The sequence below is a fragment of the Typopeltis vanoorti genome, chromosome 1 (genome assembly GCF_054136105.1).
Source record: "Typopeltis vanoorti isolate ZY-2024b chromosome 1, IOZ_Tvanoo_1.0, whole genome shotgun sequence".
NCBI classification, from domain to species: Eukaryota; Metazoa; Arthropoda; class Arachnida; order Uropygi; family Thelyphonidae; genus Typopeltis; species Typopeltis vanoorti.
Window position 1 is genome coordinate 81,556,637 of NC_143549.1, and position 13,931 is coordinate 81,570,567.

At 32.7% G+C, this 13,931-nt stretch overlaps 1 protein-coding gene across 1 annotated transcript in view; it reads right to left on the minus strand.

Annotated features, from left to right (window-relative positions):
* The window catches only part of LOC150110133 (nicolin-1-like), a 97,409-nt gene extending 85,300 nt beyond the window's left edge, over window positions 1–12,109 (minus strand). Inside the window, exons 1-2 of the mRNA XM_090391645.1 lie at window positions 12,085–12,109; window positions 5,598–5,682 (exon numbers count right to left, since the gene is read on the minus strand). Of these exons, the coding sequence (XP_090247771.1) occupies window positions 5,598–5,682; window positions 12,085–12,105 (106 nt within the window). The 5' untranslated portion in view covers window positions 12,106–12,109. The remainder of the gene's footprint in view (window positions 1–5,597; window positions 5,683–12,084) is intronic.
* Between the last annotated feature and the right edge of the window lie 1,822 nt (window positions 12,110–13,931).

The following is a 13,931-nucleotide window of genomic DNA, read 5'->3' on the forward strand; positions in this document are numbered from 1 at the left end:
AATATGCACTAAAATCAGTAAAATAATGCAAATTATTCGACAAGTAATTGTGCCAAATGCGATTATGTTTATAATTTCTTTTTCATTTCAGTATGGAGGGGAACTCGATGTGTTCCTTTTCCAATTGGAGTAATGTTTAAAGCTCATAGATTTGGTACTTTCTCTGATCCAGTTAACCGAAATGGTTTTTGGTGGAACGAAGATCTATCATTCCAATCAAATATACGTATCTTAGTTACTGGGCTTCGGAAAGAAACATCTCCATCTATACAGTTCACATCAAACAAGAGCAAAAGAAACTAAAACAAATCCTGATCCGATTTTGAAAAGATCGAAGGCAGAACACTTGCGAGTCCAAATAATAACTATGTCCTTATCTTAGTGAAGCTGGTTATATTCTGTCCAAATGTATACACTATTTTCACATTTCACTTCTCCATTTTGACAAATCCTCTACCATAACAAAGCCAACGTAATATATTCCTTCTTTGATATCCCGTTAGAAATGGGAATCTTACTCAGTTTGGATACCAGAATAATTTCCAGTGACCTTCCGTTCCTACCTCTAGACTGCACTAAAAAGCGCCTTCTAAACGATAGGGGAAAAAGGAAGGTGGAGCTTCGTTTGGTTACATCTACTGTATTTTAGCATAATTGTTTCCCACCTCAAATTAATTTTCCATTTGTCGTTTTTCTCGATATATTCATTAAAAAAAAACTCAAATTTTGAGATATGCGTAATGTTATTAATGAAGACTCATTAAGATAGTTTCCTGGCTTTTGTTTCGAAGAGACAAATACTGAACAAGAAATGAGTATAACTCAAGGGAAGAAAAACTGTGTTTTATGGAACTGCATAATGCAGAGAGCAGAATATGAAATTTCCGTCAAAACCTATCGTGCTAATCTAACATATTATTACTCCAACTTTGCTAATTAAAAGTAAGTTAACTTGTTTCTTGATTTCGTAGCGAAGCCGTTTCAGCAAAGATCTGCTGATAGCTCAGCTAAACAAAAAATTTGTTCTCAGATTTTTCTTGTTTTGAGAAAGAAAAACAGAAAAAATCTGAGATAGGCAGTGATATCTCTCTTTTGCATTAGTCTCACAAAGTAATTGTGAAATTCATGCAAAACATATTAGTGGGAGAAGACTCCTCACCTGCGATAAATCTTAGAGGACTAAGAGAAAATTTGGATCTAGGGTGTATTTCTAACCAAAGGACAAGGCGATCCTCTCAATGAGCTACGGAGGAGTACGAGTGATGGACGAGAAGCGATTTCTTTAAAAGGAAGAAAATATGAACAAATCAAATCACTTAAAAGAATTTTGTTGATTAGAAACCATTCAGACAATATTAATTTGAATTAAATAGCCCAAATATCTGGTGCATTCATTAAGATGGTTTGAAAGAAATGGGTTCGAATTCCGCTAGGACATGAAGAGCATTTGTAAGGGCTCAACTGATGAGTTAGCCAGTCTGTGCTTTCTTTTGCTGGAGAAAAAACAAGCAAGCCAACAGGTATAATATACTGGCCTTACCTTAGTTGCTTTGGATACATTCTTAACAAATAAAAGCATAGGATATACACTACAGATCGTTATGATGAGAATAAAGACTTGGGCACATTACTGTGTACTCACTGCTTTATTACAACTTCAAAATAAACAAACTGATGATAGTTTTTTTTTTTTTTTAATCAGCACTGGACTGCTTGTTAAACAGTTTGGAAACTTCTGTTCTGTATATAACCTCACTGCAGTGGCTTTTATTAAGGAGGAAAGACACACACCGTTTAGACTGAATTCCCTCCTTAAGAAGGAGAATTCAGTCTAAACGGTGAAGTACCTTCTCCTTAATAAGTATGCTTGTGCAGCAAGATCATTTCATTGAAATGATGATGTATCATTTGGCAAATTTAGTCATTGTAGTAAAAATGTTTAGTTTAAAGTGCATCGTTCCTAATTAGTAGAAAATGTTAAGTTTCATTTAAAAAATCAGTGCACATAGGTAGCCTGTTGTAAGTCACACTATCCTGAGACGACCATCTTGATTCAAACCCAGGTCTGTCCGATCAGAGACGTCGTCGTTACCGACCAAACCAGGGGTCGACAAACTTCTTTGACCGTCGACCCCTTCAATGGTTTCTTGACTTTTCATCGACCCCCTCTATTTTACTATTATGTAATTATAAGAGGACAAGCAAAAAAAGACGCTCTTGTGAGTTTTTCGATTGTTTATTTTATAGTTACAGTGTTTATTGTATGTATAATATAGTATATATTATTATATTGGCTTAACGTCAAAGGGATACGTTTTTGTTTTTGACGTCCTTCTTAACATTACATATTTGATAGGAGGGATAAATAATATGCAAAATATAAAATTTAATTTAGATAACAAAATAACAATAATAAAATCTTCCTTATATATATATATATATATATATATATATATATATATATATATATATATATATATATATATATATATATATATATATATGAAAATAAGACTTAAATAAACGAGCCAATGGGCTTCACTTCAAATAATGTAACATTATTTAAATGAAGGGGATATTAAATCCCAGATTCGGCATGAAACTCTTTGATTCCGATCTTTGAGTTTCTTATTCGCTTTGAAATAATGTGGGATTTAATATCTCCTTCATTTAAATAATGAAAATAAGACTTTTATTAACTTAGTATACAATTTACTAGCGTTGTCAATGTGAAGGGTGTGCTTCGTGACTCTTGACAAGATTAGAAAGGTTGAGTTCAAAATTAGTAAGGTTTCAACCTTAAATCGCCACGGAATTCTATATCTAGCTTATTTCTTTGTTTTGTTAAAATGGAATTAACATGACTGAAACCAGCTTCAACCATGTATGCGCTGGCCGGGCGGGAACCACCGACATCCGTTTATTGGTAAATACGTCATTTTGGCCTACTTGATTGGCCTCCGTAACTATTTTCATGACCTTGCTCCATCTTACAAGTCCTATTCATGTCACTGTTCCCACGATTCACTCTTAATTGCGTTGTCATTCAGGATGGAGGTAATCCAAGTTAACCGAATTAAATATTACCCATACAATGATGTTTTATATTTTTCTATCGACCCCTGAGCCCGAATCTACCCCTAACAATGTTATATCGACCCCTGGGGGGGTCGATATCGACCACTTTGGCGACCACTGGACTAAGCTAACGATGGAACGATCTAGATTTGAATCCAGTCTCAGAAGCTTAGAATCTTTATAAGCGCTTTTCAACTGAAGATCACTTTAATTAATCTCGCATAGAAATGTGGCAAGAGTTTTCTTCCAACAAAACAGGCAAACCAGACAAAAGTTAAATTATGTCAGTTAATTCAACGTCTGTTGAATTAACTGACATAATACACTGGGCCACCTTATAGCCTCTTATTTCAATTACGAAGTAACTGAAAAATATTTCTTGTGAAACAAAGTAACTAACAGTCATTTAAAGAGAATCTTTTCAAGTCTTTTAAAGGACAAAATTATTCAAGATGAAAAAAGTGCACGATGCAAGTGAGTGTTCTATTTTGTTTCACAAGAAATATTTTTATACAATAAGTACGTTTAGATTTTCATTTATTACCATTTCTTTTACCTTAATATAAAACAGCATTTCTCTTATTTCTTTATTTTAACATTTAGCAAGACTTAAGACAAAAATCCGCATTTATCTATGTCATTCTTGCATTTTAAATCATCTTTCAATATGCAGTAACTTGGAGCAGTGAAATGGCGGATGTTAAATTTTATACTAATAAAAATGTTGGATTAGACTTGAGAAAATAAATCACCAACACAACATTATGAAATGAAATGTCATCACAGCACATGCAGTTTATTTATTTATTTATTATTATTATTTATTATTATTATTATTATTATTATTATTATTATTATTATTATTATTATTATTATTATTATTTGCATAACGAAGAGATTAGATGTTAGGAGATTTTTTTAAAAAAATCAGTTAAATACATTTATAAATTTATTGTAATAGACTTATAGTCTTCATATTTATCAAGTTTCATAAATATTTTTCAATTACATTAATAATTTTGTCAGACTTTTTATACCAGCATTTAACTTATTTTTTTTATATTAAAATTAACTAAACAATACAGTTTAGAGTTAAATATTCAAGCCGATATTTTCATGGGAATAACTGTGATACATTGAAAAGATATTTAATATCCATTACATATATTAAAAGAGCCTCCGTACCTCAGTCAGTATAGACGAAGCACTTCGTCTATACTGACTGAGTCACTAACTTTCGACGAAAGTTAGTATGAGTAAGTCGGTCTCATACGGAGGTAGAGGGCTTTTTTCCTCCCGGAAACTCGAGTTTTTCCGTCCCTCAAAAACAGATAAACCGGCCAGCAGAACATACGAAATTTATTCAAAGGATACTTGGAAAGCAGTGGGCGCTTAAGTGCTTGGGTTCTTAGGACTGCATTTTAGAGTATTATGGAAATACTTCGTGGGCGGCATGTCGTCATATTTTAAGTGAATTAAGCATTTTAAAGACTGATGAGGAAGCGTTTAAGATAGGATATGATATGATAATGACGTATACGTCTCGAAACCAAGTCAACATAATGAAACTCAACAGTTTCCAGGACATGATGAGGAATGATTTAGGCAAGATCTGTAAAGTATAAAGGTTAGGGGATTTGGTATGAAACGTGCGCAGAACTTATCAAATGTCACTCCTACATATAAAAGAGCGAATAATGAGAGAGGTCGACAATTCCTTCGGCAAAAAAGGTGATGGATTCGAGAGGTTTCAAAAATTGACTTCAGTAGTTAGCATTTTATTTTCATTAATTTCTACTGACCATTAATGAAAGAGAGCGAGTCGTGCGATAAAGAAGCTTGTACAGGCTTGCATTACATAACTCATATAGGGCTTCAACAACAATACACACACGCCATGATTTTTATTAAATTCTTCAGCAAATTTATACAATGCACTACATTTCATACGAATATCACATAAAGCATTTTATAAAAATATTCAGTGCATTCTTAAGGAATTGCCATGATTTAGCGAGCTTAAGTCATAACAAGCGGAATGTCTATTTAACAACGTGTTAATATTATTCTATAAAGATAATGTTATCAAAGAGTAAAAAAAAAAAAAAATACAATTAGCACTATAATATATATCTTAATTCAGAAGAAGAAATTTCTGCTAGTAATTTCTAAATAATTTGAGAGTTACGAAATTTTTTTGCTAAAATGTTTTGTAAATTTGAACCATTACTGATGTGTAAAATATGAACTTAAAAACAAAGTAAACTCTTGTCTATTTGCATAATTTACTTTCTGGTCATGGAAAACTTCCTAATCAAGCGTACTCAGAATCCAATAAAGGTGTACTAAGATATTAAAAAAAAAATAAAATAAAAAATAAAACAAAAAATTGGGTCATCTCATTAATTAAATACACAATGGACAGAGGGAGGAAGAAGAAAATGCATAAAAGGGCAGCCAGACAGAGTAAGACTAAGATCTCTATTTAATACAGAAAAAGAAAAGATAACAATATTTACCTTTTCCATCTTCTTCCACAGGAATCCGCTTGCAAGAAACGGTTAGATAAGCAGTATAATAATTTCTGAACACGATCTCTCCAACCTATTGTAATAAAGTTAAATAGCTATAATAATATATAATTCATAATTATATTTAATTGAATTTCAAATAGTAGTTTTTAAGTATATTTCAGTAATATTTGCAGATACGTACGAGGGTGTGCTGAAAAGTTGTGATAACCACCATGAAAGAACTGAGGTAGAACCATGTTCTAGGTGTTTATCCGAACTTTTCGGTCTGTCTCGTATGTGTCTGAATATACGTATACATATCGAGAAATTTAGCAGATATAGGTAGGCCTATAAAATGAATAAAAAATAAATCCGCTAACGCTTTTTATTCCTCACTATAGAGAGTAGGCGAGGCTATTTTAACCCTATATAACTTTTGTTATATGTAATCAAAGTTAACTGAAAATGATGTATGCAAAAGTTAACTAGAAATGATCTCATAAGATCAGTTCAAGATACTTTCTTATGCATTGACAGTATAATGTACTATGTCTTATGTATTGCTTGGGACAGACCTTTTCTGTCCTCCCTACGCGTGGGGCAATAGTATGTGCAGCATCGATTTCAATAAATGAAATAAAAACATTCTGTTGGTGGGATTCACATTATTAAAAAAAAAATGCTAAATTTCATTAAATTCTAGAATGTCAGGAAGAAATTATTTCGAACTGTTTTGCCAATAAAAGCAAACAATCTTGACACTAGAACCAGTCCAAAAATTACTACGCTACAGTGTACAGATATGAGGAAATAAATATTAAGCTTAGCAGGCTTCTGTTATTATACATACACACACACACACATACATTTTGAAACAATTAAAGTAGGATTTTAGATTGTAAATATTTCTGTTGTTTTCGTTCGGCATATTAGTCATGTCTCCGACACTATCGGGTGACGGTACTTCTTTGGTAAAAATCCGACGAGTGTCAAAAGCTTATGGCTATGGCACGTCGAGGTTTTTTTTTTTTTTTTTTCATATATAATTTTGTTTTGGCACTACAAATGGATTGAAATTGAGGTTATTATTCAGCAAATTTCAGCAGTAATCTTTTATGTTAATATCATTATTTTTTTCCCTATCCGGGCAGGAATTATTGCAACATATAATTTTGACCCCCCCCCCCTCTGTGTTACTGCAAACTTCCAATTGAAACCAAAATGGGAGGGATCAAAAATTCTGTAAGGATTCCATAAAGAAATCTGTTTAGTTATTCCAGAGTCCAGGACTAACGTTCAGGCTTACTCATTTCGTAAAACGCATCTAATAAACAAATAAATTGAAAAAGCACACTGTGCAGTGAATGTTTGTCTTCTTAAATTGATACTGAGAATGTAGAAAAACAAATGCATAATCAGAGCCGGCGCAAGGGTCTTTGTCGCCGCATGCAATTTCTATCTAAGCGCCCATGTAACGTTCCGGGAGTCTGTGGTTCTTTTACGATAATAAAAATTTAAATTATTTGAAATTTTTTAAATAAATTTTGACAGAACAGCCACACGTTGGTTCGCTAAATGTAACGAACCGGGGGTGGTTAACTAGGCAGGATAATCGTTAAAAACCCGTATATTCAAAAAATTCTCAAAATTTAAAGCAAATTTTGATAAAGCCACTTCACTTTAATCGTTGAATATAATGAAACAGGGATTATAGCCTTCTCACCGACCCGAATCGCTAACAAAATTAAAATGAATTTTAATTAAAGTTAAAATTTATTTGAACTAAAGTTTAAAAAATTCTTGCATTTTACAAGTTACTAAATTCTTAGTAACTTGTAAAAAAATTTTAATAATTTTTATAAGTGGAACTATCTTTTAGGAAAATAAAAGAAACTAGAGATAGATTAGTAAATAAGGAAAGAATTCAGAAATAATTAAAACATTAATATAAGTATTCAAAAAAATAACATCTTTACAGAATAACAGAAAATAAATTGAATTTTTTAATTAAAATTTTAAGGTATTTGATTTCATATTCACAAAATTAGAAATAATGGTCTTAACGTCTAATTCCGCACATATATCATTTTCAATAGCTATTAACGCCAAATTAACAAGCCTTTTTTGTGACATACTTGTTCTTAAGTAGGTTTTAATCAATTTCAACTTGGAAAAAGAACGTTCACCGCTCGCTACACTAACAGTTAATGTTAATAGTATTCTTAAAGCAATTGAAAAGTTAGGCAAAAGATAAATTATTGGACACAATAAAATTAAGAATATCGAAAGGGCTTTTGAATATTTAAATTATACTTCCGAAAAATATCCCGGAAAGCACATAATTCGTCATATAGTTCTATTGCATTTACATCTTTATTGTCGCAGTCCTTCAAGAGAATCTCTAAATCGTCATAATTTTTTCATCAATCTTCGTTATTAATTTGTAGTAACCTATACAAGAAATTGAAATTATCATAATATGTTTTTAGTTGTTCAAAACATTCTATTAACGAACACATTGCGACGTCTTGAAGTGTATAAAACACATTCACTCTAAATTTATCTTCTGGCGATTGTGGCGTTTCGTCATGATGCTCGTAGTCAAATTGTCGTCTCTTCTTTCGTTGTCGAACTTCCGCACCAGTTTTAAATTCTTGTTCTCCATCCATCTCTTCACTCAGTTCTTTTGCAGTTTTTAGAACTTCTTTAAAATTTGTATCTGATCGATACTCTTATAAGAATCTGTTTAAGTTTTCGATAGATTCTAAAGCAAGTTCATATTTTTTTCTTGAAGCATTTTACTCACAGGGTTTATTCTGTTAAGTAAATCATGGCAAGTTATAAGAGAGCAAATAAGTTTGTAGTCCTTTATTTAGCACATAATGTTTGTGCTTCATGTTGAATTTCTTTATTAAAATTTTCATTATTTAAAATTTCAAAAAGTGCATCATAAATTTCTCCTAACTGATATGGTACAGGGCGGATTGCATTAATTTTACTTTCCCATCGCGTTTCTGATGGCTGTTTCAATGTTAATTTTTTTACGAACTTTAAAAGGATTGCCCAATGTTTGTAAGAGAATGAAAAGAAATTTTATATTTCTTGAATAATTGCAAAGAAACTAATTGTTATCTGTATTCACTTTGGCTGCATCATTAAATTAAATTTAGAGTATGAGCAGCACACGGCACGTAAAAAGCTCGAGGATTTTTGTCCAAAAGCAAATTTTGTTGCCCATATTTTTTCCCTTTCATATTTGCCCCATTTTCATACCCTTGATCTTGTTGAAAAATGGGACATTCCCATCTCAAATGGGAATGTCCCATTTTTCCAGTTGTGCCATTATTGTTGCACATAAACTACGTCCTGTGGAATCTGATATATCTGCAAAATCTAAAACGTTTTCCCTGATCTTGACAATTCCATTGTCACGGGACACAAAGCGAATGATAATGGTCATTTGTTCTGTTTTACTTGTATCAGGTGTGCAGTCTAAAATTATGGAATAATATTTAGATTTTCAAATTGATAATAAAATTGTATCCCTGATTGCGTTACTGAAAGTTTCCAATATTTCATTTTGACTGTCTTTACTCAAATAGTGTACCCTATTGTTTCGTTGTAGGGCCCTTTCAACACGATTTTCCATAACGGGATCAAACATAGCAAACAGTTCGACTAATTTTAAAAAAATGCCGTTATTCCTTTCATATAATTTATCAGATGATCCGCGAAAAGCTAAATTTCGGTTACCAAGGAATTTCATAATTTCAATCAAGCGTTCTAAAACACTCATCCAATGTTTCTTTTCCATTTTATACATGCTTTGAGTCAGGAAATCAATAGTAGTTTTTTTTTTTTTAATTTTTATCAAGTTCCTTCCATTTTAAGAAATTTTTCATGTGAGTTAAACTAGTCTCGTGTCTATGGAAAGTTGTACTTACATTTCTCTAATCGTTAGAACCTTCTACAAGACTCAGTAGGTGATCCAGTTGATTCAGTAGGTGTGACAAGTTTGCAACAAAAGCAAAAAACAGAATTTAAAGTTTCGGAATAAATGAGCCATGTTCTTGGCACGAGCTCCCGTTTTCCATTTTTCTATTATAGTACGTATTGCCAAATTTACGACCATATGTATCTCTGGGTTATATGATATTTTTCTTTTGAACAGGCCCCATTTCAATTAAAAGAACTCGTAATTTTTCATCAATATTTCCTCATTCACCTAGATCTTCTAAATTTACAGAGACTAGCAATGTGTTAGTTTCGTGGTCAACTACAACGCATGAAAACCGTTCACCGTTTTACTTTAGATAGATTGCAGTAGACACAACATTCTGCAGGCACGCATTTAGCCTGCTCTCGCTGCAAAATTGTAAACAGCCGGCTGATCAAAGAGGAGGCAATATACATTTTTTTAAAAATTTTTATTCGGTGTATCTGGCCTTATTTATTTTAATATTATCATTCTAAGATTTTTTTGTTTTTATGATAGAAATTTTGTTTCTTAAAAATTAACTTATGAACCGGCGGAGGCGCCACCATCGTAGCGACGCCCGCATGCACCACATGCTCTGGATACCCGCTTCCGCCAGCCCTGTGCATAATTATAATTCCTTCCCACTATAACACACATTTCAATTCTCATGCAAATCTGGAGAACACTAGACTAATATATATTCTGAATCATGAGTCATCAACCATTTTGTGCTATGGACCATATTTGCATTCAGTTTCATAGCGTGAAGAGGAATGAACGATTAGACAATAGGTATAGTGTATTAGTAAATTTGTTTACAATGGTACATACATATTTATTAAGTATCTGTTTCTTAAATCTTAAGATCAGAAATATTGTTTCCCAATTTTCTTCTGTGTTTAAACCAACGGATGTAACTGTTTTCAAGACAGATATAGAAAAAAAAAATGATGTTAGGGTATTAAAGTGATTAAGAGCACTCCAACTTAAGTGTGACTGCTCAGGTTCGAAACTACGTATGTCAGCTTTTAAACTGTATGCGGAAGATATGTAACATAGCATATATTTTTGTACTTTGGAGTGTTATAGAAGAGAATGTCTGGTTATTTTTTGATGTTTCTAAGTGGGTAGAGGCAAGTAAATGCTGTCCTACTGGAGGATTATAAGCTAACATTCCGGACGAAGAAAATACCTGCCAGTTCGACGTTGCAGAATGTAAGAAGATGAATTTTGGACTAAGAGGTTTAAGTTATTGATGGGACTGCAATGCAATGCAAAAAAAAAAAAAAAAAAAGAAGTTAGACTAGGGATCTAAGTGTGATGGTAGACTGCGAGTTAAAGTTCAGAAAACAATGAGGAACGTGAATGAAACAGCATAAAGCATTGCTTGGATGTTAAAAATAACACCGATCAATAGGAATAAGGAAGTTACTGTCCTCTTTTAACGTTTGATAACCGCATCTACTACAGTAGACTCAGATTTGGTCGTCTGGGTTCCATGGGAATGAGGAAATCGCCGAGAGGACTCAAAGATGATGATAGGATTGAGCTCTACGATGAAAGATTTCATATTTATTGGTTACAAAAATTTAAGTGGTAGGTGGAACAGAAGATATGATCGAAACACATAAGTTACTATGAAAATGTTATAGGTAAATGGAGAAAATTTTCGGTGCATAGAAAAAGAATTAAAAAAAAAAAACAGGGGATCACACTCCCTGAGAGACGAGTAAGAATGCAGTTGACATGAAGAAGATTAGATTTTTTTATTTTTTTTTCTCTAAGTGTGTTGAAAGAGCAGAATGGACTGCCGGAAGTGCTGAGTGCGTTGTTAGAGACGCGTTTAAGAAAACATACATGATAGGTGCGAATAATCGTTTGTGTGGACTTACTACAATGAATCCTAGGACCTCGAGGTTATTCCCGGAATTTTTTTTTTAAGTTGGAAAGAATTTCAAAGAGGTGCTATTAAACGCCAATTTTTTTCCCCCGAAGCCTCCAATGCTTTATAAATCATTAAGAATTTCTCTCATTTTTAGATCAACGGTGTTATATGTAGTGATTTCTAATTTCTTAATTTAAATAATTATCGGCTGTTTAGAGTTTACTAACCAATTCTGTTGCGTTTTAAAATAAAAGTACATTGATATATCGGTTAGTATTGCAGATCAAAGCGCTAATAAAAAGAACTATTACTAAAGGTTATATTTTTATAAGCTTATTTTATATACTTTCTTGTAAAACAGAAATAGGTATTTATTAAATCCTTACTGTATGAAAATTATTAAAAATAACAAAAAATCAAGCGAATTCTCATTCCAAAAAAAAAAAAAAGAGTTAAATATAATAAATATAAATAAAAAGAATATAACCAAATGATGAATTGAATAGATTTTATGGCTTATCAAAAGATCTCAGATGGGCAGCTCTGGAAAACGTTTTAGGTAGCATGCAGCAGTAAGTTATCGAATACTACTTATATATTATTGATTTTAAGAGGATATATATCATTACCTTCACAGGCTCAGTAAACATAATATCCAACACACTACATCCAGAACGGTGATCTGTTCGCTCATCTTCTAGCAAAATAGGAATTGGTCCTTTGACGGTGAAATCTAATCTTTCACGTCTATCTTTTTCCATAATCTTCTTTGCGACTTTGAAAGAGAAATATGAATAAAATTGTGTTCGCAAAAGGTTTTGCAATATTTGTATTTATTGTTTGAATATCTTTGAGATAAAAAAAAAATGAGCGTACAATGTTTTGATTCTCACGCTTATTTTAATAATAAAAGTCATTGACATTAATTACCATATAACTTATACATCGAGGTGTATTCAAGTATTGGTATGCATCACGAAATACTACTTTCGTGATGATGCATACTACTTTCACGGAATATCGAGTTTGAAGTGAAAGAAGAATCTTAGATAAATTTAAATCGGGTCTAGTTTTGTTACAGCAGCAGTGGCAAGAGCTTGGTATAGAGTAACGTGACTGCAGAAATACCTTGTTTAGAAGAAGTTTACGTTGTACCTGGTAGTACGACGTAAACTTCTCATTTACGTTGTACTACCAGATTTCAAATTTTTGCACAGTAAACATACCAATGAAGGATGCGCAGTGAAATATATGAGGCACTATGTACTCAAATGTAGATGTCATTTTTGTCTTTAGTTTCAGTCAGTTAGCCTTTGACCATAAATAAGCCCTTAATATAACTGTCTGTGTGTGCGTGTGCGCGCGCGCGTACACACACACACACACACACACACACACACACACACACACACACACACACACACACATAGCGGGGTATTTATTTTTGTCCATCGAGTTCGGCAGTCAAACAGTTGCTTTTCCTCATATCGAGAGATGTCCTCAAACTACACTCACAAAAGGAATTTTAAAAGAACGAATGCAAGAAAATGAGGAGGCGGAGAAGTTTCTAATACCGTCTTGCCGATAAACGACAGGCTGTACGTTTCCTTCCGGCTGAATAGAAAAAAAAAAGAAAAAAGAAAAAAGAACCTGCAGCGCAGTGTTAGAGAATGCACAGCACAGTGTGCATTCTCAAAAACGAAAACTAAAATATCGTATGCATACTTCGAAACTAAAGACTGATCTGTTTAAATTCGTACGGTCCGATGCTAGCGAGTTTCGATATGTTAATTCTCTCTTGCACTGAATAAATATTAGTTCTAGTTAAGGGGGATAGTAAATCCCGTATTATTTTACAGCCGGGTACGAAACTCGGAGATCGAAATCCATCGAAATCTAAGAGTTTCATGCCGAAGAACTATCGGCGAGTCCAAGTGTAAGTCATCACTTGGGTAGTACAACACTAGGGCAACTCGGAGCAAAGGTGGAGCAAGCTCCGTCACTATCCTTAATATTTTCTCATAATGTAAAACGCAGCTCCTAGGAGATGTATTACAATGTCGCCGGGAAAATAGTCTCTTGGCTCTTTATCGTAGTAACTATTAGTTCTTTGAAATATTTTGGAAACATTGAGAAATGCGGGCAATGAAGAATAATACAGTTCATCTCTTGCATCGCAGACAATCTGCATTGTCAACTTAATATAATCATTGTTTCATTGCGTTGGCTCTTTTTGTGCCATGTAGTATATTGTGAACATGATTTACAGTTTGGTTAAATTACTAAAGATTGCCAACATATTATGGGAAAAAAAAGAAAAAGAAAAGAAGAATGAAATTTTTTAAAACATTTTCTTGCACATTTGTAAAAATTATTTTATGTTGACATAGAATTAAGTGGCTAAAACCGAGCATGGACTCTCGTGCTTGAAGCGTTTCATTAAATGTTTTTTTTTTTTTTTTTTTCAATTTTGCGA